This window comes from Anser anser, assembly GCF_964211835.1.
Source record: "Anser anser genome assembly, chromosome: 8".
NCBI classification, from domain to species: Eukaryota; Metazoa; Chordata; class Aves; order Anseriformes; family Anatidae; genus Anser; species Anser anser.
The window spans coordinates 13,970,818-13,993,492 of NC_139728.1; the positions used below are offsets into that span (position 1 = coordinate 13,970,818).

The 22,675-nt window shown below is 40.5% G+C and overlaps 1 protein-coding gene across 3 annotated transcripts in view; it reads left to right on the forward strand.

The window, feature by feature from the left end:
• The first annotated feature begins 1,409 nt into the window (after positions 1-1,409).
• Positions 1,410-22,675, forward strand: part of LOC310903471 (uncharacterized protein) — a 92,042-nt gene continuing 70,776 nt past the window's right edge. For 2 of the 3 annotated variants that reach the window (XR_014587578.1, XM_083846784.1), the window contains exon 1: positions 1,410-4,607. Coding sequence is in view for 1 of the 3 variants with exons in the window: in XM_083846784.1 (XP_083702910.1) it covers positions 4,580-4,607 (28 nt within the window). In the remaining 2 variants the exon portion in view is untranslated. Of the gene's footprint in view, positions 4,608-16,315; positions 17,008-22,675 lie in introns of those variants that run through there. The other variant, XR_014587579.1, reaches the window with a different exon arrangement.

The window sequence follows — 22,675 nt, forward strand, 5'->3', positions numbered from 1 at the left end:
TGTTTAATCATGCCATCATCTCCCATCATTTTTTACCTCTCAGTTCTCACCTAAGATGCAGGGAGGATTTGAAACTTTATCATCTGGCTGATTCTTTGGTTTTCCTTTGCTGATCTAGATCTTGTGCCTGGTACAGTGTCATGTTAATTTAATTTTGTCCTTTTATATTTTTTATATCCTTTGCAAAACTGTCATAAGTGCACACATGCTATCAGCAATTCATGGCTTTTCATCCAGTGTAATTTTCTACACTAATTTACAAGTTGGATATAGAGGAAGATTAAGTGACTGTCAAACACTGCACATATAATTAACATTCTCCTAATTAAAGACGTTATTCTTGCATTGTTGATGAAATGATAATGCATAATAATAACAATGACTTGGGTACATTATAATGAAAATCTCACTTAAAAAATCAAATACTTCACAGACCAAAAAGAAGGAGAAAATTAATATCTATCATAACAATAGATTGTGTCTTTTCCTTTTGTGCAAACAGCTAACTGTTATATGATTATACCAGTTCATATGAAAATTATGTTTTATTTCCCATCTGGCTTGCACACTGTTTTGTAAGCAGGAATGTAAAGTTCCAAAGGAATGTTGTTCTAATTATGAGCACTTAATTATATATTTTGAATATTTAACATTATTTACAGAAAACTCCACTGTATGCCATATTCAGCCAACCATGGTTTTATAGGTGGCTTCAGAACAGTACTAGAAAAAATAAGACAGTAATGAGAAAAAATAATGTAAAAGGAAACTGTCATATATCATGCCACATAGACCTTGTTTAATGAAGAAGAGTTTCTTTCTACATTTTTAATTCAAAATGTTGCTAACAGAGCAGCAACAACATTTTAAAGAAAAAGTGTTCTCCTAAAAATCAGGTGGGTCACTTCTGTCTTGGACATCCATTAGTAATATTACAATGATAAGACAGTGATGATTAATGGACTTCAGGTGTTCAGACAGGACAAACTACAAACACCTGAGGCATGCCTGAACTTCTCAGAAGGTGAAGAAATATTGTTCTGAAACTGAATTATTTAAGGTTAAAGTAACAGTGAAGAGTAATATGCATGTAAAACCTAGGACATACTTCTACCTTTTCAGCAGTCTCCACACCACAAAGAACTGCTTAATTTTTCATGTTTGATCTTCAACCTATTTATTTTTCACCCTGGCACTGAAGGAAGGAGGTTTTTTGAAACTTTTGTTGGTAATGTTGCCAATATTCTTTGCAATTCAACAGCCAAATCAACTACTTCATAAGCAGAATAGTAAGAATGCAGAAGGAATACCATTTTATGAAAGGCAACACCAGTGATCCTTGGACAAGATGGGGTAATTCAAGAGAGGAAGAGAGGGAAAGGGAGGGGGTAAAGGGGGGGGGGGGGAGGATTTCTTCCTAATTATCTAATCTAAATCTACCCTTTTTTAGTTTAAAACTGTTACTCCTTGTCCTATCACTATACTCATTCTCCTGCTTTCTTGTAGGCCACTTTAGGTGCTGGAATGCTTCTATACAGTCTCTCCACTGCCTTTTCTTCTCAATGCTGAACAACCCCAGTTCCCTCAGTCTGTCTTCAGAGCAGAGGTGCTCTGAATTTATTGAATTGTATTATAAAGTTCAAATTTATATTAAAATAATAATAATAATAAATAAAATTTTATTTCAGTCCAATTAAAATATGTTAGTAATGAGATAACAAAAACTGGGGTTTCAGATCCAGTGTTAGTGGATCAACCATATGTTAATATTAGGCCATGCAGAATTGATTTTGTTGGTTGGCAAAACTTTTTGGTTTGGAAAATTTTGTACTTCTGCCAGATATAACTTATTTTCCCCACATATCCTCCTTATCCTGACAAGTTTCTGATGGGATTCGGAAGGGTTTGGAGACATGGCTATATTTTTTATTATTTGGTGTTGAGCTTTCAAATGGATAAAGCATGATGAACAGAGTTCCAGAGTCAATTAGGCTTTTAGACAAAGATAGTAAGTGTGAATTTAGTACAACAGGGACGAGATATATACTATAGAATAGAATCATAGAATCATGGAATCATTTAGGTTGGAAAAGAGTTCTAAGATCATCAGTTCCAACAATTAACCTAACACTGTCAAGTCTACGACTAAACCATGTCCCCATCTACATGCCTTTTGATGTGTGGTGCTCCAAGGATGGTTACTCAGCTACTTCCCTGGGCAGCCTGTTCCAATGCCTCACAATCCCATTCAATTACAAGGTTGTTTATCTTTTAAGCCATAAATATGAGCCTGTGATAGTGGTTGAAGACTGTTTCAGTAAAATAATTCAATGTAATAAAGTTTAAAACATCAAAAGAATGGCTTCATATCTCATATATTTCCTAGCTGAGCTCTTCAACAAAGCAACAAAATGTGGAACTTTAGTTGGTTTTGGTGACAAGGTACACTATAGTATCTGCCAGTTTTCTCTCTGCCTTTATATCTGCCTCTTAACAAAAGCTAATATACGAAAACTGAAACAAAAAGAAGAGCACTTTAGGAGTTCAGGTGTACAGCAGAAATTGTGTTTAGAAATGGATGGATTAGAGCAATATGACCTTGTACTACTAAGCTGTAGCAACTGATACTGCTTGTGTGAAGTAGTTCAGGAGTAGTCACATGCTTTTTTTCTCCTTCTGACTGGGAAAATTCTAAACAAAACATCTATGTATGCCAAAACCATTAGCAACAGCATTCTCAAATTTTCTTATCCTTTTTTATTTATTTTTCTTTTTTTATTACCTTCTCATCCATGATTTCCACAGACGTGACATACTGCATTTTCCACTAGATATATTCTAAGAAATAATACCAACACCCTGTGAAAATGATCAGATAAAAAAAAAAACAAAAAAAAAGATTAGAAGCAGGATGTTTGACATGAGCAGGGTTAAGATTTCTTCCTGTTACATTGACATTTTGGACTTGTTTTATAACTATGTGAAATGTGGTATTACAGAAATATCCATCCTAAGAAAGATAAAGGAATTCCATAGTTTTTGGTGTTATGAGACAGGCAGCACAGCGAAATGCTAATATTATTCCTGTTTGCCATACAACAGATAATATAAACAGAAAAAGCATAACTTTTTTTTCTCTTTTGCGTAAAAGTTTGTTTGCTTTTCTGTGGCTAAAATTTATCTAATACAAGTTAAGAAATGCAGTAAATTGCATGTTTTTCATAATGTTCTTCATCACAGTATTCTCAGTGAAGGTCTGGATTACAGGTGTCATCTGTAAATGCTCCCATTTCTGTGGTTAGTTAGAAATATATATGCTGAAGTGAAGTGCTAGGGAAGCATTTTTGATCAGAATATGTAGTTCTGATGTCAGATAGTAAAAATGATGTTGATCATAAAGATTAATAAAGGAGGACTTCCACTGCCAAGTATCACAGTTAAAACCTTCCTGTAGCTATGAATTGCTTATGGAATCAGTAAGAAATCATACATATTTTCTTATTATGGTTTACAGAGTACTTGAGAAGCTTCTCCATGTACATAGAATATGGGAACTCCATTAGAAAGATGGCTATGAACTTATTTTATGCATATGGCTGTAAGCCAAAAGTATCTGAATTTGTTCCAGACTGGAACTTAGTAGAACTTTCTATGTTTTATTATTACCTGGTAAGATTTATTCTTCCTTCATCAAAAAGAACAAAACAAAAGTTGTTGAACAATAAACAGATCAAGGGATCATGGTTCCTCAAAAACCTAACTGAAATTGTGAAATTATCTACTATGAAACTGATTTTGTATCTTCATATACAACACTGAGTGGTATAAGATGACCTCCAAAGGTCCCTTCCAACTTCAACCATTCGGTAATTCTGTGAATTTTGAAAGGTTATTGCACATCGTTGTGAGAAGAATGACAACACAGTTTTGTTTAGTCTTACAAAGGCATTTCATACTTGTGTTAGTGTGCACTAGTCTCATCAATTTTGCTCTGTTTCATCATTCTAGATTAATAAAATTCAGCCTAACATTTTTATTTTATTTTTTCCTAAGACCATAAAAGGTACTTATTAGTAGGAGAGAGATGTTTATTTAGAGAAATGCCTGGAAAAGAGATGCTAAGGAGTAAATAACTCTGTTTTAACAGAAACTACCAGTTGAACCATGTTGAACATAGTGCTGCTCAAATTTATGCCACTAAAAGGACACCAATGCCTACACTAATGAAAATGGAGGCAACATGCCTCTTTTTGTTGTGTTCTATAAATAAACCTAATATATCAATACACATATTTAATACAAAAATATTGAGAAATTATTCAACATTTCTGTGTTGTGTGCCTCTGTATTTAAAGCTGCCCAAAGAGAGAAATACTAATTTTGATCAATAATTAAATTGATAAAATAGCAACTTACTTCAATCTATTTAATGAAATGCTTTATTTAATAAGCTGTATAACTGGCCGGCAGCTGTATAAATTTGGCCCGGCCGCTGTCCTGTCCACATGCAGCCGTCAGCCCAGCACAGCCTCGGTGATCACCGAAGGGAAGGGAGGAAGCGGAGTGGGAGCCGCGCAGCATGGGGCCAGGAGATCACCGGCTTGGTGGTGAGTGCGGTGTTTATCGTTATACCCACCGCCCCCCCTCCCAAAATGAGAAGGAAATAAAAAGGGGGGGGAAAGAAAAGTTGGGACGCTCCCCTTTATCTACTAAACGTGAAGGCTTTGAAGTCGCTGCCGCACCTGGCTCCCCCCTCCCCCCGGAGAAAAAAAAAAAAAGGGAAGAAGAAAAGAGCTGAGGCCATGTGTAGGGTCGTCACTTGTGTGGAGAAGCTGGGGAGTGAGGGGCTCTCTCCCAGCGGAACGCAGTTATGTGGGTGTGGGGTGGTAGTTGCGGGCTCCAGGTGTTCGCAGCCCCTCCGGGGTGCATGCTTCCTTCTGGGGGGGCCGCAGCGACTTGGGATTTGCACTGCCAGTCGCAGGGGAGAAGTGCGTAAAGCGCGTACTTTGTTTCAGATGTTTGCAGCAACTTCGTTGTGGTGCTGGCCACAGCTGAGAGAACTTTTCATTTTGGTCTGTTGACTTTATGTTTGCTTTATGTTTGTTTTTCCTTTTTTTTTTTTTTTTCCATATCCAGGAGGTAAACTTAGTGGTCAGTTTACTTACAGATCTAATTTTTAAAATTGCCTCCAGTTGTAACAATTCTTTAAGTTGGTGGATGAGGCTGGTGTCCTCGTACTCAGGGAGCAGAGGCTGAGGCTGTGCCCCCTTTTCTTTGTTGCTGGCTCTGGTTCTTTGTACAGCCTAAAGGGGAAATGAGGCCCCTGTTAGGGATAATTTGGTGGGGCTGTGGTCTTACTGCCAGGCAAGAGGAATCCTTTCTTTCCTTGTTGAAAGGAATACTGTAGCGACAGATGAGAACCTTTCTTCCTGCAAATGTGTGCTTGTGGTCTTTTATTATGCCTTTTCTTTTTTAATGTTAGGTGGTTATAGTTTAAAAGGCACAGATATCTTTAGTTTTGCTTTGATTCTTGGTACTAATGTCAGAATCCCTAAACAGCCAAAAAGCTGTACTAGGAAAGAGGTAGGAGAAAGTAGGGAAGAGAAATTTTGAGTTGGTAGTGTAATGGTGATTTACAAGCAGTTGTAGCTAATATCTTGCTTAAATCCGTAGACTACAACACATGCAATTAAAAATAATGTAGAGAAGGGAGGAGTATCTGTTGTTAAAGAGATTTTAAAATGCTTTTCTCTGTAACAAACAAGCAGAATTGTAGCATGTTTGTTTATGTGTTTGTCCTTTTTAATTTATTTCTTTATTCCCAAAGCCAACAGTTGTTTTACAGTTCTTTTAGAAGTTCAGTTGTTAGCAGAGCTTTTAGAGTTAATACCTGTAGTAAATATTTCCAATGCTAATTTGTGTTTCAGCAGGTAATTCTTAGTATTTTGTAACACTTTGAAACCAGCAAAGCCTTGAATCGAATTGGGGCGAGTGTTCAAAGCCTTAAATAACCCAAACCCAAAAAGTACAGATACTGCAAGCGCACAACTGAGGTAGCAGAATATCTCCAAGGATGTCATCACAGAAGTAAATGACCATTTTTTATAATAACTGTCCTTCCACACAGACTTTCATTCTCTTTCTTTGAAAATACACAGTACATGTTGAAAAGTACTAGAAGCATATGTGCATATTTTTTTAGGATGCAATAAATTTCTACGTGCTTTTTGTGGTAACTCAGTATGTCATCCAGAGTTGCTTTTTCAAATTAGCCTGTCATTTAGCAAGTCTTGATGAGTGTGTTGCTGTTAACATTTGTTGTTAATTGACAGCTTTAACTGCCTTCAGTCTGTACCTGCAGCCAGTAAGCTTGTGGAAGAAGTTTGATTTCATTTTCTATAGCTTGTTTGTAGCAGAGTGCCAGCTACATCCTGTTCGCAGAGTTTATGTTGTTCGTGATCATGCCTGTAAGGAATTTTATTAAATTTAATACAATATATCATGGGGAAATGTGCAAATTAAGGTATTTTAGTTCTCTTGTCTAAAATATTTTCAGCAAATGCTTCTAGGCACCTTAATATTTGTGATTATAACTTAGTGAAGTCTGTTGCTCACACTGCCAAGTACTGTCCTAGATACGGAAGGATATTGTAGTCCTTTCTTTACATGGGTTTTCAAATCATTGCCGTGGTTTTGAAGCATGTGGCTCAGATGGTTCAGTGGCCAGTTTCAAAACAGGTAGGTGGTGTTACATTGCCCACAGCAGCAGGCAGGACCTGGGATGGTCTTTCCAGCTCCATGTCCTGTACAGCAAAGCACAATTCTATGGAATTACAGCAGCTAGCTCAGTTACAGTTAATAAGTGGGTTTGTTCAGTGCCAGTGCACTAGCAGTATTATTTAGGTTACTTGTCTTGCATAATTCAATGTGGGTGTTCAACAGGCTCAACCTTCATGAAAAATTTCAGAGATCCACATCAGAATGTGGTTGGTTCCACCCATAAAGATGAGACTAAACCTGTATTAATAGCACAGTAGGCTAGTATATTCAGCCAGTGTTTAAGTACATTAGTACTTTGTGTTTAAGTTATCTGCACATGTAAGCCCTAAAATAAAAAAAAAAAATAAACTGAATGTAACATGCCAGTTCTTGTGGGTGAGGAATGTGCTAGCAAGACCTCGCAGTCTTGTGTCTTGGTGAAGGATGAGGATGACATATCCTTTTGCAGGAAGGACACAAGGATTGGTGAGAGGTTGGTAACTATGGAATCACCTGAGTGTGGTGAAGAGGGTATTAGGGCTTCTCCCTCCCAAAAGGTGGCCCAGCTGAGGTGCATTTACCATAATGCACACAGTATGGGTAACAAACAGGAGGAGCTGGAGGCCACCATGCTAGTAGGGAACTATGATGTAGTTGCCTTCACGGAAACCTGCTGGGATGATTCCCACGACTGGAGTGTGGCCGTCGATGGCTACAAACTCTTCAGAAGGGATAGGCGAGAAAGGAGGGGAGGAGGAGTTGCCCTCTATGTTAGGAAATGGGTAGATTGTGAAGAGCTGTGCCTGAGAAACAGGCATGACCAGGCTGAGAGCTTGTGGGTGAAAATCAAGGATTGGTCTGGTAAAGGACATCTAGTGGTTGGGGTCAGCTACTAATCACCTGATCATGGGGAGTCTGTTGACAAGGCCTTTTTGCTTCAGCTGCAAGAACTGTCATGCTCACAAGCTCTTGTCCTGATGGGGGATTTCAACCACCCAGGTATCTTCTGGGGTAGTGGCGCGGTGGGTTCCAGGCGATCCAGGAGATTCCTGGAGTCTCTTGAGGATAACTTCCTGGTCCAAGTAATAGATGGACCGACCCGAGGTGAAGCCTTACTAGACCTGGTGCTCACCAGTGTGGAAGGGAGTATTAGACAGGTTAAGACAGGAGGCTGCCTGGGCTGTAGCAACTATGCCCTGGTGGAGTTTGTGATCTTGAAGAACATGGGTCTGGCAAAAAGCGGAGTCAGGACCTTGAACTTCAGGAGAGCAAACTTCTGGCTGCTCAAGGAATTACTGGCTGGGATCCCCTGGTAAACTGTCCTTAAGGGCATAGGAACAGAACAGCGATGGCAGCTCTTTTAAGGACACCCTTCTGGGAGCGCAAGAGCTCTCCATCCCCCAGCAGAAGAAATTGAGCAGAGGAGGTGGGTGACCGGCACGGCTGAGCAAGGAACTGCAGCTTAAACTGAGGGAAAAGAGGGAAATGTACAAGAAGTGGAAGCAGGGTTGTGTAGCCAGGGAGGAATAGAGGGGTGTCATCCGGATGTGTAGAGATGGGATCAGGAAAGCCAAGGCACAGATAGAGCTGAACTTGGCAAGGGATGTGAGGAATAACAAGAAGGGGTTCTACAGATACATAGGCAGGAGGAGACAGGCCAAGGAGTGTGTTTCCCCTCTGATAAATGAGATGGGAGAAATGGCTTCCTCAGACATGGAAAAAGCTGAGGTACTCAATAAGTGCTTTGCCTCAGTCTTCACTGGTGGTCAAGTTTCCTATGTCTGTCAGGACCCTGAACCTGGAGAAGAGGGTGAGAAGAGCGGATTCTGTCCCACTGTGACAGTGGAACAAGTCCGGGACCGCCTAAGGAAATTGGATGTGTATAAGTCCATGGGGCCAGATGGTATACATCCCAGGGTGCTGAGAGAGATGGCTGACATGGTTGCTGAGACGCTCCCCATCGTATTTGAAAAATCAGGGCTGTTGGGTGAAGTCCCCGGTGACTGGAAAAAGGGAAACATTACTCATTTTTGAGAAAGGGAGAAAGGAAGACCCAGAAAACTACAGGCCGGTGAGCCTCACATCTGTGCCTGGGAAGATCATGGAGCAGATCCTCCTGGAAGACATGTTAAGGCATGCACGAGATAAAGACATAATCTGAGACAGCCAGCATGGCTCCACCAAAGGCAGATCTTGCCAAACCAATCTGGTGGCCTTCTATGATGGAGTGACAGCGTCGGTGGACGAAGGAAGGGCGATGGATATCATCTGCCTGGACTTCAGCAAAGCCTTTGATATGGTCCCTCACCACATTCTTCTTTCTAAATTGGACAGGTATGGATTTGAAGTATGGACTGTTAGGTGGATAAAGAATTGGTTGGCTGGTCTCAGCCAGAGGGTTGTGGTCAACAGTTCTATGTCTGGGTAGAGGCTGGTCACAAGTGGTGTCCCTCAGGTGTCAGTCTTGGGACTGGTGCTCTTCAACGTCTTTATCAATGATAAAGATGGAATTGAGTGCACCCTCAGCAAGTTTGCAGATGACACCAAGCTGAGTGGTGCAGTTGATTCAATAGAGGGAAGAGATGCTATCCAGAGGGACCTGGACAGGCTGGAGAAGTGGGCCCATGAGAAACTAATGAGGTTAAACAAGTTCAAGTGCAAGGTGTTGCACTTGGGCTGGGGCAATCCCAGGTATTTATATAGACTGGGTGAAGAAGAACAGCCCTGCGGAGAAGGACTTGGGAGTCCTGATGGATGAGAATCTGGACATGAGCTGGCAGTGCGCTCTTGCAGCCCAGAAGGACAACTATGTCCTGGGCTGCACTAAAAAAGAGGTGGCCAGGAGGGAGAGGGAGGTGATTGTCCCCCTCTACTCTGCTCTTGTGAGACCCCACCTGGAATACTGCGTGCAGGCCTGGGGCCCCCAGCACAAGAAGGATGTGGAGCTCGTGGAATGGGTCCAGAGGAGGGCCACTAAGATAATCAAAGGCTGGAACACCTCCCCTCTGAAGAAAGGTTGAGGGAACTAGGCCTGTTTAGCTTGGAGAAGAGAAGGCTCCGGGGAGACCTCATTGTGGCCTTCCAGTACTTTAAGGGAGCGTATAAACAGGGGGGGAACACCTGTTTACATGTGTTGATAGTGATAGGACAAGGGAGAATGGTTTTAAACTGAGACAGGGGAGATTTGGGTTAGAAATTAGAAGGTTTTTCACTCAGAGGGTGGTGAGGCAGTGGAACAGGTTGCTGAGAGAGGTTGTGGATGCCCCATCCCTGGAGGCATTCAAGGCCAGGCTGGATGCGGCTCTGGGCAGCCTGCTCTAGTGGTTGGCAACCCTGTCCAGAGCAGGGGGCTTGAAACTAGATGATCTGTGAGGTCCTTTTCAACCCAAGCAATTCTGTGATTCTATGACTCCTTGATTTTACAAGGTGTTGACACTTTCTTCTGTAAATTACAGATGAGATACTGCTAATGTGTATTTGGTTAAAAATAATAATAATAGCAGTAAAGAGTTTAAATATTATGACTTGAAAATGGAATATTTCTACTGTTTTCCAATGAGCCACATTATTTTTGAGTCCATAATGTATATTAAACTATAGTTTTTTACTTTATTGTTTGACAATTACTTCCTTACAGGGCAAGCAAAGTGTCCTAGTCATACTAACTTTTTCATAACTAACTTGACTTTCTCCTATAGCCTTTTTCTAGCCCTTGCTTTTTATTATATATATTTCATTACTCATTTGAATACATTCATGTTATAAGTGATTGATGTGTAGTTGGCTTTTGTAACTCCAGTCTAATGAAAATTGGTGTTGGATCCGAAGTACACAAAACAAAAACTACGCAGTGGAAAATAAAAGCCTTTATTTATCTTGGCTAATATAAAATCATGAATTTCATGATTCACATTTATACCTAGCAGAACTTCTCTTTCCAGTGGAAGAAACATAGGTAAACAAACGAACAAACATTAGATACCATGAAACTTCCACTTTTTTTTAGTATTTAATTGTTCCCAACCTCTTTAGTAGCTCATTGTTAAAATTAATAAGCAAATATTCATGTTGTTAAAAACAAAACAAAAAAAGCATACTAAAACAAATAGGAAAAGTTGATGGGAAACCTATTTAATTACCAGTACATGTGATTATGCCACACTGTAAAATTAAGAGAAAACTCTATATTTCAGAGTAGTTGTGTGAAAGAGAACATTTAAAAATCTCCAGATATTTAAGTTGTCCCTTTCTAATTTTCTGTCCCAATGGGTTTGTTTGTGATTTGTTTGCTTCCATCTTTTTTCTAAGCCTTCATATGAACTTACAGAACTACACAGAAATTCAGCTATGAACAAATAAAAGATTAAGAAAATAATAAACTTAAAAAACTAAGACACACAAATTCATGGCTATCCAAAGTGATGTGTGACTACCGCATTATAAACAATTGTGCCTTCTTAACAAACTTTATGAGATTATCTATGTCCTTAAAATTAATATATTCACAGGACTTGGAAAAGAATGATGCTAAACTCCTCAAACCAGAGGAATTAGCATTTCTTTATTAATACAAAAATTAGGTTTGCACTTCTTCCTTCCTGGAAATTCATAGAATGCAATTATTTGCAATATATGATATGTAAAGAAAATTTATTTCTCTGAATAAAAAAACTTGTTGACATAGTAGGAATCTCTGAAATACAAAGAAAAGCATATAAAACATTATTTTCATCAATGTGATTAAAGAGTGGTAATGAAACACTGGATGAAATTGGTTCCTCTTTAAACACTTTGGAAAATCTCCAGTGCTCATATAGAAGTTTATGCAAAACATTCTTAAAGAGAAAATGAAAAGATAAACAAAGGCTCAGAAATTCTTTGTAGGTAATCTTTTGGTAGGATAGCAAATGCATGTTCCTTATTACCCTGTGGGCCCCTGTTACTAAGTTGCTTAGCTCATATTTGTCATAGTGTATGTACACATACGCATGCACACACATATGTATATGAAATAGTATGTATTTGTCTGTCTTTTTCTCTAACCAAATAGTAAAAATATTGATGTTCAAGTTAATGATATTAATCAAGCAGAAGGTACATTAACTCAAGAGGGCTGGCCCTCAAAATATGAAGGAAATATCTTATTTTTAGTACAGCAAGAAAATGATAATAGACTAGGCAAATATTTTGAAAGTGGTAAGGAAGATATAATGATTAAGTTGTCTAGAAAAAGAAATGATCCTGTGGCATTTAAGATGAATGCTGAAGAAAGAGTAGACATTTTCTGAGTAGAAATTTAACTTGTAGATGGGGGAGAAAAGTTGTGTGTTAAACTCACTAATCAGAGAACAGTCATTAGAAATTAGTATATCTCTCACATCAGCATGTTATAGAAAACCGGATTTTAATATTAAATTAATGTTGATTAAAAAATGAGAATCTGATTGCAATGAAAATAGGAGTTTCTTCTTCATACATGGAGCACAAGCATCACAAAAAAAATATTAATTAAGGGCAAGAAAGAAGACCCTGGCAACTACAGGTCTGTCAGTCTCACATCAGTGCCTGGTAAAATTATGGAGAAGATTATTCTGGGAGTTACTGAAGTGCACCTGGGAGACAATGCAGTCATTGGTCTCAGCCGGCATGGGTTCATGAGGGGTAGGTCCTGTTTAACAGATTTGATTTATTTTTATGGTAAGATCACCCATCTAGTCAATCAAGAGAAACCAACTGATACAATCTTTTTGGATTTCATACAGCTTTTGACACAGTTTCCCATAGGATCCTACTGGACAAAATATCCAGCATACAGCTAGAAAAAAACATCACACAATGGGTGAACAATTGGCTGATAGGCAGGGCTCAAAGGGTTGTGGTAAATGGGGCCACATAAGGCTGGCAGACAGTCAGCAGTGGGGTCCCCCAGGGCTCAATTTTAGGGCTGGTTCTCTTCAATGTTTTTATAAATGACTTGGATGTAGGACTAGAAGGTATTTTGAGCAAATTTGCAGATGATACTAAACTGGGAGGAGTTGTTGACTCTGAGGGTGGAGAGGCCTTTCAGAGGGATCTGGACAGATTAGAGAGCTGGGCAATCACCAACTGTATGAAGTTTAACAAGTGCAAGTGCCGGGCCCTGCACCTGGGAAGGAGCAACCCTGGCAATATGTACAGACTGGGCGATGAGACTCTGGAGAACAGCGGCGCAGAGAGGGATCTGGGTGATTTGGGTGATGGCAAGTTGCATATGAGCCAGCAGTGTGACCTGGCAGCCAGGAGGGCCAACTGTATCCTGGGGTGCATCAAGCACAGCATTGCTAGTAGGTCGAGGGAAGTGATTGTCCCACTCTACTCTGCACTGGTGTGACCTCACCTCAAGTACTCTTTGCAGTTCTGGGCACCACAGTACAAAAAATGTGAAAGTATTGGAAAATGTCCAGAGAAGGGCTACAAAGATGGTGAAGGGCCTAGGGTGGAAGATGTATGAGGAGTGGCTGAGGTCACTAGGCCTGTTCAGCCTGGAAAAGAGGAGGCTGAGGGGAGACCTCATCGTGGTCTACAGCTTCCTCACAAGGGGGAGAGGAGGGGCAGGCGCCGATCTTGTCTTTTTAGTGACCAGTGATAGGACCCGAGGGAATGGTGTCAAGCTGCGACAGGGGAGGTTCAGGTTGGATATCAGGAAGAGGTTCTTCACCGAGAGGGTTGTTGCACACTGGAAGGGGCTCCCCAGGGACGTAGCCACGGCACCAAGCCTGTCAGAGTTTAAGAGTTTGGACTATGCTCTCAGTCATATGGTCTGAATTTTCGGGTAGACCTGTGTGGAACCAGGAGTTGGACTTGATGATCCTTATGGGTCCCTTCCAACTTGGGATATTCTATGATTTTTTTTTTCAGTTGCTAAACTATTTAATATGCCATGGATGGCAAGAAGCTTCTCACTAAGAGCAAGAGTCTTTGGTTTTCCTCATCAGTTCAGTATTTGCTTTGTTCATATAAACCGAAGAACAGTATTGATGGCACTGAGGAATGTGTAACAGGATATTTTTCACTGTTATTGAGACTACTTACTAGTGGCAAATTGGAACAGAGAACTGTAGAATAAACTATCAAACACTCTCCATTCCATTAGAGGAATAGTATATGACAACAGCAAAGATCCTGAAAGAACCTCTGGAAAATCTTCCGCAAATATCTCATCTCACTAGAAGCTGTTTTTCAGAATTTTCACTGGAAATCATGACTGCAGAATGGCAAATGAAAATGGGGTAATCTTTAGCTCCTGGATACATCTGAGGTATTAAGCACTTCCACCTATATTCATCTGGTTTCCTTCAACCTATTATCTACAGTAACCAAGTAAACATCTAGGAATATTTATTTATGAGAAATGTGCTTCTGCAATATCACCACAGGCAAAAGAGTATCTGTATGGGCAACAGAAGAGAAGACAAAATGGCAAACAATTGCACTCAAAACATTGTTGTTAACGTATAAATCATTTTGACATCATTATGTTAAAATGTCTAGTACGTTATCAAATATTAGAAATGTTAATTTTCCAGAAATCACTTTCCTGAGGAGAAAACACAGTAGATATTGAAGTATCAGAATGACTCCAGAGGAGGGTCACACAGATGATCAAGGGGCTGGAGCTCCTCTCCTATGAAGACGGGCTGAGGGAGTTGGGGTGGTTTTGAGAAGGCTTTGGGGAGACCTTATGGTGGCCTGCCAGTACCTAAAAGGGGCTACAGGAAAGATGGGTAGGGACTTTTTTTTGTCTGTGAGTGTAGTAATAGGACAAAGATTAATGGCTTAAAATAGGGCAGGTTTAGATTAGGTATAAGGAGGAAATTCTTCATTCTGAGGGTGCTGAAGCACTGTAACAGGTTGCCCAGAGAAGGTGTGGATACCCCATCCCTGAAAGTGTTCAAGACCAGGCTGGTCTTTGGGTAACCTGATGTAGTGGGAGTTGTCCCTGCCTACAGCAGGGGGGTTGGAACTATATGATCTTTAAGGTTCCTTCCAACCCAAACCATTCTGTGATTCTATTATACTTTCGTGAGTATAATTGCAGGGTAAATTAACTGTGATTTTTAAGCTATTAGGTGTCATTGAATTCACTAAGAGATCATGGGTTTGTTGTTTTTTCATTGTCTCTGACATTTATTTACCCTAAAATATAAAAAATCTTGCTCCTACGGTATATTCACATTCTTTCCTAGTCTTGTTTGAATTGTCACAGTTTGGTTTTGACCCTTTTGAAGTAATGGTTTAATGTTGTTGGCCTTGAAGACTTTTAACTTTTATAGGTGGTAGCAAGTTCAGCCTCCTCCCAGTCCTCTTCATTTCTCCAGCATATTACTACCAAGCAGAAGAAAATCACTAATTCCTTCAAACACAGTGAAGGAGATCAAACACTGCTTTTCCCTTCAGTAATTCAGCAAATCCTATGTATGAATTTTGAAGCTTAGTGAGGCCACAGTTGCATGTGCAGTGAGGTCAATACCAATGCCATATTAGAATTCTAGATCAAGGATTACCCTTGTCAAAAATAGCGAAGGGGACATTTTATGGTAATGGAGCTTTTCCTTTCTTACTGAAGTTGAAATTGTATCTACTGTTTAGAAGTATGTTAATGTCTGTAGCACAGTATTATAACCAGCTATCTCTAGAAATACAGTTGTTTTGTACTTAGTACAACAGTGGTTTCTCTAGACTGGGTTCAGTTCTGAAGTCTAGATATTTTCTTCAGCAGTTCTAAAATCATGTTATAATGTTGGGCTTGTACAATGGGCTTAGAGGAGCATAATCCTCAGATGGATTTAAGACACACATTTACTGCATTTTTTACCCAGCTCTGCAGATAACGTTCTTAGAATTGCATTTGACTTAGTTGAAATAAACTTCTCTGCTCTCTCTCTCCACTCTGGAAGTTATTTTAAGGATATGGCCTCATGAGCAAATGCTCAGACTCTATATGCATCTTTCTGACTGTTTTCAGAGCATCTGTACTTTTGTAAGATATCTCAAACTCTCCTTTTGGCCATAAAACACAGACTGGAAAAATATATCGATTCCTTTGACAGCTTGGCTGTCTCAGAATTTGGATCTGGACTGGTCTCATGCAGTGAGTTACTCATTCTCTTCATGCTCAAGTGAAGCACAGCATATTGTATTAGTGCTTCTGCTTCTGGCTGTTATTCCTTTAAATTGCAACATTTTATCAAGGCTTCTACAGTGATCTTGGAGGTCTCTTCCAACCTAGATGATTCTGTGATACTCAGAGACTGGAGAAAGACTGGAGTCAGAGAAACAGGACCGAGTTTTATTCTGTCATCATAAGTCTATGATAAATAGCCTGCAAGATAGTATTAGAATATTTTATCCTTTTTACTTGAGACACAAGCCATGATCAGAACAGTGTTCCAAACATGTAAACTAATATCCTAAAGACTGGTTGGTGCCTACACCTGATCAAGGCTCCATTTTGTAGTACATATTAATATAAATATCAAATACTGTTTTTGTTTGTTTGTTTTTGCCTCGGAAACAGGAGAATGAAGCAGCAAAATCAGATGTTTCATCATGTAGAGAAGAACCAGCAAAATGTTCTCCTGAATGTGATCATCTTGTCTTTCAACAGAAAATGTGCTGAGTCAGAAATTGCTTTCTGTATTCCTGACTTGAAAAAAAAAAAGTGTGTACCTGTTTTCTCTTCCCTTGTCAAGACAAAAACTTTATCACACCTGACTGGATGAAGCCTAAATAAATCAGCTGTATTTTATGAATTTTAAAAATATTGTGCGTTACATAGATTAAGGTATGCTTTGCATTTGAACTATTTTCCTAGTCTGTTCACACCTGTACCTAGAATACTATAGCTCATTTGTAGCTTTGAATAAATAAGAGAACTGTAGGTGATAGTAACTTATTTTCAAATGCTATTTCCTAGTTGTTTTTTTTTCTTCATAGTATTTTACTGGACAAAAATAAAAGTCCTCTGCTTGTATATGCCTCCATAAAACCACACAAAACAAAGCAGTCATGATCTAAAATATTTTACTTTTATTTAAAAAACCATGTCCATGTGGCTCTTTAATAGTTCTAAGGAAGGAGACTCCCCAACCACTATGGGCAACCTGTGACAGTATTTGGTCACCCTCGCAGTGAAAATGTGTTTCTTCTTGTGGAACTGTATGAGGTTCAGAACAGCAAAAAGGGCATTACAACTAAGCCTGTAGTTGGCATTCATCAAAGAAGGAACCTCCTCCATTCCAGTTTGTGCCCCCTGCCTCTTGTCCCGGCACTGGGCAACACCTAAAAGAGCTTGGTTCCATCCTATTTGCACCATCCCTTTAGGTATTTATAGATCTAAGCTTTCTCTTCTCTTGGCTAAACAGTTCTAGATCTTCCAACCTCTCCTCACCCTACTGGAGATGAAGGATCATCTTCTACTTGCAGGAAACGCTTTGTCTAATGAAGCCCAGGATACCATTAACTTTATTGGCAGCAAGGGCACTTTATTGGCTCATATTCAACTTAGTGTCTACCAGTACCCTGAGGTCTCTTCACTGCCAGCCTGCTTTCCATCTAGGTGGCACCCTTCATGTACTGGTGCCTGGGTTAGTTCCTCCCCAGGTGCAAGGCTTCACATTTCTCCTTGTTATACTTGATGGGATTTATAAGGCTCACAGCAACGAAGTGGGCATTACAGCTAAGTGGGCATTACACCTTTCACAAAGGGATGTGCCTTCAAAGAGATCACTATTAACTGTTTCTGCAAATAGAAGCACCTGATCTGTTCTTCTGTTTTTGTCACCCTTGGTTTGGGTCTGAATAATGATGCTGCATATGATGAGCAATATCTGAACAGGCATTCACAGTATCTTTACAAAAATTGTAACTAAAATGACTATTTTAAAAACAAGTTGCCTGGCAGGCCAAGACAAGCCCAGGCAAAGCCTGACACCTCCAGAGACTTGTGTTATTTGCTTAATGCAAAGCTTTTGCGTTAAGTGGACTGTGGCACTACCGTATCTTTATTACTGAACCAGTAGTCAATCATCTATATTGCTATCAGGCTAACATGTCAAATGTCCCTCGGGGGAAAAAAAAAAAGCATGACATTCTTATCAATGTTGGCAGACCAGTACACATGTATGAATAGAGATGTTGTAATGAATAGCACCAAGATATGTATTAGTTGTCTCTGTACTTTTCCATTTCCTAGCAAAGATGTTCTGTTCTGCCCATTGATGTCACCAGGAGGTAGAATATTGTAAGATTAAGGTCTAAATTTATATCTTTTTAAGAGACATTTTGTACAGCTTCAGAATTCATTCCAGTCCTGACTCTTTGTGCAAGTGCCCTCAGGCACTGGCAACTGGCAAGGTCTCCTTAACTTAACAGATTTGCAACCTTGTCAAAGTCCTTTTTTCAGTTTCCATGTACGCTATCTTTCATTTTCATAATTGATAGCACAGAGAAGACTAAATGCAGAGTCAGGAAATTAATTTAGATATGATGCCCTGATATGCATTTCTTTAATTCAGGCTGATGTACTCAATTATAGGTCACATTCAGTGATATTGGACCAGAAGTGTGTAACTAAGGAGGCCAAAAGCTAAATCTCAGGAAGAAATAGCTTGACCTGCCAACACAATAGAAACCATCCTGATGGGTTTATTTTCAGATGTAATGTTCAGTCACAGAAAGAAGAAAATCCAGTATATTTATAAACTCTGATGGCAGCAAGAAAGTAAAGCACAAAATGAATTTGAAATAAGTAATTCTAAGACTGTGTAACAAGTACTTGATATTAAATGAAAGTTAAAGCTGAAATACAACTCTAGTTAGGATCAAAATGCTCTTTTTTTTTTTTTTTTCCTGTTCCCTTTAAAATACCATGTCCTGGGAAATATCTGTATCATGCCCCGAAGGATGCTTAGGCACAAAGACATTTCAGAATATGTAGTCTATCCAAGTAAAAATGCTTCCTTAGTCCCTCCTCTTCTCAAACAAAGATGTTATGAGACAGATTTTTCACCACCATGACCCTGACCAGTGCTGTTCCTCCCTGTCTCCTTACCCACCACCCCCCAACCAAAAAAAAAAAAAAAAAAAAAAAGGGAGTGATCTCATCTGTGTTGACATAGTTCATTGAAATGGACATATCTCAGGACTTCTCTGACCTTGCCAGGGTTTGCCTCTTCTTCCCTGGTTCTGCTGGATTACCTTGGTTCTACCAGACATCTTAGCTGCTGCTCTCCATTCCTTGCTCTGATCTTACAGACTTTAGAGCTTGTACTCAATTTCCTGTATCCTGTTTGTACAATTATGATGTAAATCCCTGTCACTTTCTTTGTGATTATACTACCTTACATATATATGTACAAACAGATGTGTTAGAAGATTTCTTGCTGCTGGTCATGCCATTAGTACTCTTACAACATCACAAAATGCCTTTCCAATGTTGCTGGTTCTGCCAGGTTAATGTTCTTATCTCTGAGTTCAAGACAAACAAATATTAATTATATCTTACTTAATCTCTTTCTGTTTTATGGGTGTAACAACCCTCTGCTTTGACTACAAGGTTTTATCACTACAATTCATTGACTTGTATCCTTGATCTTTTCTCTTTTCTTATTCCCATTCTGAAGGGATGAAAGACATGGACTCCTGATAGCTCTTGAACAGGAGACTTTTTTTGCCATTTTTCTCCACTACACAGACTTTCCCCGTAGCTCCATGCGCTGTCCACACACCCGAATCTGTCATACAATTGGTTAGAGACCCTCAGACACGCGCCTCAAGCCAGCCAGCAATTGGCCACTGCCCAAAGCTCATCTTTAACACTGTAGGCAAGTTAATTTATCTCGACCTTGCTCAAGTTTTTGTTTCTACCGCTTATTTCCTCATTATCTCTGATTCAGGGACGTGTGAAACAGCGCAAAGCCACCTGCGAATTCCTTCCCCACACCATTCTATTTTGAACACTCAGTTGAAAGCACCATTTTTTTAAATTTATTCGTTTTGGAATTTTTAAGACAGCAAAATACTCCAGAACATTATTTTAAACAAACATTTATGTGAATATTGGGTATACTCTAGCTTCTTTTATGAAATCATTTTAAGAGAAAGGAACCATCAAATAGATTTGATAGGCAATACATTTTTCAGCTGTGGACAGCAGAAAACAAACAAACCAAACAATCAAAAAACTTACGGTTAATTTATAAAGTGTGTAGGAAATGGCAGACTCATTTGGCAAGTTATTAGTATTTAATAATTCTACCAGCTTGGCATGATGTCATAGTTCAGGATACTCAAGGAAAGCATAATTATGAGCCATAACATCATAGTGAAGGAGCCAAATAAAAAGACTGGGAGGCCTCCTACCCCCCTTGGGTGAAATTGGTGTGCTCAGCTCACTCCCTGAAGTGCCTGTACACCAGTGCACACAGCATGGGGAATAAGCAGGAGGAGTTAGAAATCCATGTTCGGTCAGGAGACTATAATCTGGTGACAATTACAGAGACATGGTGGGACAGGTCACATGACTGGAATGTGGTCATGGATGGTTATGTCCGTCTCAGGAAAGACAGGCCGGCAATGCGAGGTGGTGAAGTTGCTCTTTACATGAGAGAGCAACTACAATGTATTGAGTACTGTCCAGGGGCAGAAAAGGAGCAAGTTGAGAGCCTGTGGGTGAGAATTAAGGGGCAGGCTGGCATGGGTGATACTGTTGTGGGTGTCTATTACAGGACACCAGATCAGGATGAGGAAGTTGACGAGGCCTTCTACAGGCATCTGATAGCACCCTTGCATTTACAGGCCCTGGTTTTCATGGGGAATTTCAACTACCCTGACATTTGCTGGAAGGCCTACTCAACCAGTCATCTGCAGTCTAGGAGGTTCCTTCAGTGTATTGATGATAACTTCCTAATGCAAATGGTGGATGAGCCAACTAGGAGAGGAGTGCTGCTGGATCTTGTCCTCACTAACAAGGAGGGTCTGGTTGAAGCGGTGAAGGTTGAGGGCAGCCTTGATTGCAGCGACCATGAGATGGTGGAGTTCAGGATCTCATGTGGCAGAAACAGAAAACCAAACAGAATCGCAACCCTGGACTTCAGTAGGGCCGACTTTGGCTTTTTCAAGCAATTGTTAGGGGAAATCCCATGGGACAGGGTACTTGAAGGTAAAGGGGCCCAAGATAGTTGGTTATAATTCAAGGACTGCTTCTTCCAAGCTCAAGATCAGAGCATCCCAACAGGTAGGAAGTCAAACAAGGGAGCCAGGAGACCTGCATGGTTAAACAGGGAACTGCTGGGCAAACTCAAGTGGAAGAGGAGAGTTTACAGATCATGGAAGGAGGGGCTGGCCACTTGGGAGGAATATAAGGCTCTTGGCAGAGGATGTAGGGAGGCAGCTAGGAAAGCTAAGGCCTCCTTAGAATTAAACATTGCAAGAGGGGTCAAGGACAACAGAAAGGGCTTCTTCAAATACATTGCAGATAAAACTAACACTAGAGGCAATGTAGGCCCACTTAATGAATGAGGTGAGTGCCCTGGTGACAGGAGATACAGAGAAGGCAGAGTTACTGAATGCCTTGTCTCTGTCTATAATGCTGGAAGATGTCCTGAGGAGCCCCATACCCTGAGGCCCCAGAAGATGTTGAAATAAAGGAGGAGTTTGGCTCGGTGGATGAGGACTGGGTTAAGGACCGATTAAGCATGTTGGACATCCATAAATCCATGGGTCCTGATGGGATGCACCCGCGGGTGCTGAGGGAGTTGGTGGAAGTCATTGCTAGGCCACTCTCCATCATCGTCTTTGGTAAATTGTGGGGAACAGGAGAAATGCCTGAAGGCTGGAGGAAAGCAAACATCACTCCAGTCTTGAAAAAGGGCAAGAAAGAGGACCCAGGTAATTATAGACTGGTCAGCCTCTCCTCCATCCCTGGAAAGGTAATGGAACAACTTATCCTTGGCATTGTCTCTAGACATATCAAGGATAAAAGGGTCATTAGGGGCAGTCAACATGTCTTCACCAAGGGGAAGTCATGCTTAACCAACCAACCTGATAGCCTTTTATGAAGACATAACCAGATGGATAGAAGATGGTAAAACAGTGGACATGTCTATCTTGATTTCAGTAAAGCATTTGACACCATCTTCCACAGTGTCCTCGCAGCTAAACTGAGAAAGTATGGTCTGGATGATGGGATAGTGAGGTGGACTTTGAACTGGCTGAAGGGAAGAAGGCAGAGAGCTGTGGTCAGTGGAACGGAGTCGAGTTGGAGTCTTGTATCTAGTGGAGTCCCTCAAGGGTTGGTACCGGGACCAGTATTATTCAATATATTCATCAATGACTTGGATGAGGGAATAGAGTGCACTGTCAGCAAGTTTGCTGATGACACTAAACTGGGAGGAGTGGCTGACACGCCGGAAGGCTGTGCTGCCATCCAGTGGTACCTAGACAGGCTGGAGAATTAAGCGGGGATAAATTTAATGAAATATAACAAGGGCAAGTGTATAGTCCTGCATCTGGGAAAGAACAACTCCAGGCACCAGTATTAGTTGGGGACTGACCTGTTGGAGAGCAGCGTAGGGGAAAGGGACCTGGGGGTCCTGGTGGACAGCAGGATGACCATGAGCCAGCACTGTGCCCTTGTGGACAAGAAGGCCAATGGCATCCTGGGGTGTATCAGAAGGGGTGTGGTTAGTGGGTCGAGAGAGGTTCCTCTCCACCTCTACTCTGCCCTGGTGAGACTGCATCTGGAATATTGCATCCAATTCTGGGCACTCCAGTTCAAGAAGGACAGGGAACTGCTTGAGACAGTCCAGCGCAGAGCCAGAAAGATGATTAAGGGAGTGGAGCACCTCCCTTACGAGGAAAGGCTGAGGGAGCTGGG